A 3,182-nucleotide genomic window follows, 5' to 3' on the forward strand; every position below is an offset into this window, starting at 1 on the left:
AACAACAACAACAAAAAAAAAACCATGGTCAGTGTTATTGCTTTTTTAACTCTTAGACTGGACATAAAAGCTTAACACTTTTGTTTGTGCATTTAAGCCAGAGACAAGTGCTGCTTCTAGACCGGCTCACATGAAGCCTGGTGCCTCTATGGTAGGGCTGCGGGCTATTTAAACTATTTATATATATATATGACTTATATATATGACTTATATATATATATATACATAGATAAGCTTTTTTTTTTTTCTTTTCTCCATTCGATGAGTCTGGTCCTCTAATTTCATTACCAAAGAGGCCGAATTCTGGTGTGCAGCTGCTGGGCAGACTGACTAAAGATAATTGTGTACTGCTAGGCAAAAGCATTGGAAATGTTTTCATCATTAAAAACAAACAAACAAACAGATAAATGTTGAAGGAGTTACGTTCGATATGACTTGACAAGCTTATACATCTATCCAAACCTCACATGGGGACTTTATGTTCAAATTTAACATTTGAGCTAGAAAAATTATTTTCAAAAGAAAAAGAGGCAGGGCCATCAGAGAATTTGATGGGCAGACAGGCCTGGTTGGTCTTCTCCACCCTCTTGGGCTTTGTCGGGTCTTTGTTCCGCCCCTGGCTGCACTGGTACAGAACCACTTAGCTGTGATTAAAAGGAGGGGACCGAGCGGCAGGGCGGGGCCTGAGGTGCGGGCGGGCAGTGACAGGGCTGCGCGGCTCTCAGTGCCAGCTGCGGGGCAGCATGCACACCGGAGCAACGACCCGCCCGCCGCACGGACGCCGCGGGGACGCCTGACCAGACAGACAGGTAGAAGGGACCACAGGACCGAGGGAGGAGGTGCGGCCAGGGACAGCCCCTGAAGACCGCGCCTCGGCGACAGCGCCATGGACGGCCTGGACAACACCACCCTGCTTTTTGCCCCGTCCTCGCTGCAGCCTGACAACCTCACCCTGTCGCCCAACGCCAGCAGCCCAAGCGCCAGCACCCTCTCGCCTCTCGCTGTCACCTCTAGTCCCGGTCCCGGGCTCAGCCTCGCTCCGAGTCCGAGCATCGGCTTCAGCCCCGAGGCGACCCCGACTCCAGAGCCCACGAGCAGCAGCCTCACGGTCGGCGTGGCTGGCCAGGGCTCCTCCGCCTTCCCCCGCCCCTGGATCCCCCACGAGCCCCCATTCTGGGACACACCGCTCAACCACGGGCTGAACGTGTTTGTGGGCGCCGCCTTGTGCATCACCATGCTGGGTCTGGGCTGTACTGTGGACGTGAACCACTTCGGGGCGCACGTCCGGCGGCCGATAGGCGCTCTGCTGGCTGCGCTCTGCCAGTTCGGCTTCTTGCCGCTGCTAGCCTTCTTGCTGGCCCTCATCTTCAAGCTGGATGAGGTGGCCGCGGTGGCCGTACTCCTATGTGGCTGCTGTCCCGGTGGAAATCTTTCCAATCTCATGTCTCTGCTGGTGGACGGCGACATGAACCTCAGGTATGGCCTCTTCCTCATCCCAACCCATAGAATTCACAGCAAGAGGGGTGTGTCGGAGCTCTTTGGGTGAAACCCTGAGGAGGGATGGATGGGGTGGGGGTGGGGAGAGGGAGGCTTGGCTTTGAAATCCTGGCGGATGTTTAAAGATTGTGTGTCAATGGGGGGAAGATCTAGACTAGAACCTAGCTGCTTAAAGGCCCTGGGATTTCACACACAGTCCCTCCCGGAGAGACAAGGTCTTAACTCATGTCTCCAGCAGGGCAAAGAGAAGGGAGAAGCCAGAAGCTAGGACTCGAAGGAAATGCAAAAAAGCAAGTCAGGACTGTAGTCCCATAAGGAAAGTAATCTTGAGAGTGCAACATAATCGAGTTTCATCCAACAAGTAGCTTCGCCAGCTTCCGCGCTGCAGGCTATTTGGTAGGGTTAAAAGAAAAAGGTTTCTTTTCCTTCGCGTCCTCACAGTTGCCCAGTTTCCAGTCTTCATGACGCCCAGGGCAGCTGTCCTGGGTCCTGCATCCTAGGTCATTGTCTTGCCTGGAATTCCCGTTTCTATTGCGACAGGATAAAATAGATTCTCTGCAGACTTCAACCCGGAGGCTTGCAGTGTTTCCACCTCCCTTCCAGGGCTTTGTAACAGGTAAGGAAAGACATGGCTGACTCTGGCTCAAATCCCTTTCTGACTTCTGCTCATACCTTTTTTTTTTGCAGCATCATCATGACCATTTCCTCCACACTCCTGGCCCTGGTGTTGATGCCCCTCTGCCTCTGGATCTACAGCCGTGCCTGGATCAATACCCCTCTGGTGCAATTACTCCCCCTAGGGGCAGTCACCCTGACTCTCTGCAGCACTCTCATTCCAATTGGGCTAGGCGTCTTCATTCGCTACAAATACAACCGGGTGGCTGACTACATCGTGAAGGTAGGCTCTCTCTGAAGAGTGGCAGACGTGCTAGGAGGTTTGGAAAGCAGGGAAGGAAACAAAGGACTTTCAGGGACATACTTAGGTGTCTACAGCAAGCCTAATGTCTGAAGTGGGAACTCCCTAGGAGATTATGTCTAACTAAGTCACAGCTCAAGTTGGGAATAACAGATGCAGGTTGGTAATCCTGGTGCTCAGGGGCTGAGCCAGGAGGGTCTGGAGATTGAAACCAGCCTGGACTGCAAAGCAAGACCCCGTGTCAACTCCTACCTGGTAGGTGGTGAGACCTCTGAAAATTACAATTAGTAACCAACCACTCATAGGGGCACAGTGTGGTCAAATGGCAAACATTAGCAGGGTACAGAGCCACATGCTTGGAATGCAAGCACGTGGGAGGCAGATCACTGAGTTCAGGGTCAGCCTGGTCAGCCTGCATAGTGAGTTCCCAGGCAGGGGCTTCATAGTGAGATTATGTCTCAAAACAAGCAAACGGAACCACAAAATGGCAAGCAGTTCCCACAAATTGAATAGTACTAAAAAGCAGAGCAGATTAAATAGAATTATTCAAAACATTTTATAATGCTTTAATATGTTTTCAAGAGTGGAACTCTAATTCTGAGGAAACAAAACCTGAAATAGGTCCCCTTAAGTAGCTTACTTTAAAAATTCAAATTAGCCCCCAGGACAGCCAGGGCTACACAGAGAAACCCTGTCTCGAAAAACCAAAAAAAAAAAAAAAAAAATTCAAATTAGAAAAGAAAAGAAAGAAAGGGAAGCTCTATTTCCA

The 3,182-nt window shown here is 50.8% G+C and overlaps 1 protein-coding gene across 1 annotated transcript in view; it reads left to right on the top strand.

The window, feature by feature from the left end:
* The first annotated feature begins 723 nt into the window (after positions 1 to 723).
* Positions 724 to 3,182, top strand: part of Slc10a4 (solute carrier family 10 member 4) — a 7,829-nt gene continuing 5,370 nt past the window's right edge. Inside the window, exons 1-2 of the mRNA XM_021210874.1 lie at positions 724 to 1,476; positions 2,185 to 2,395. Coding sequence (XP_021066533.1) covers positions 887 to 1,476; positions 2,185 to 2,395 — 801 coding nt within the window. The 5' untranslated portion in view covers positions 724 to 886. The remainder of the gene's footprint in view (positions 1,477 to 2,184; positions 2,396 to 3,182) is intronic.

The sequence above is a fragment of the Mus pahari genome, chromosome 13, assembly GCF_900095145.1.
Source record: "Mus pahari chromosome 13, PAHARI_EIJ_v1.1, whole genome shotgun sequence".
NCBI classification, from domain to species: domain Eukaryota; kingdom Metazoa; phylum Chordata; class Mammalia; order Rodentia; family Muridae; genus Mus; species Mus pahari.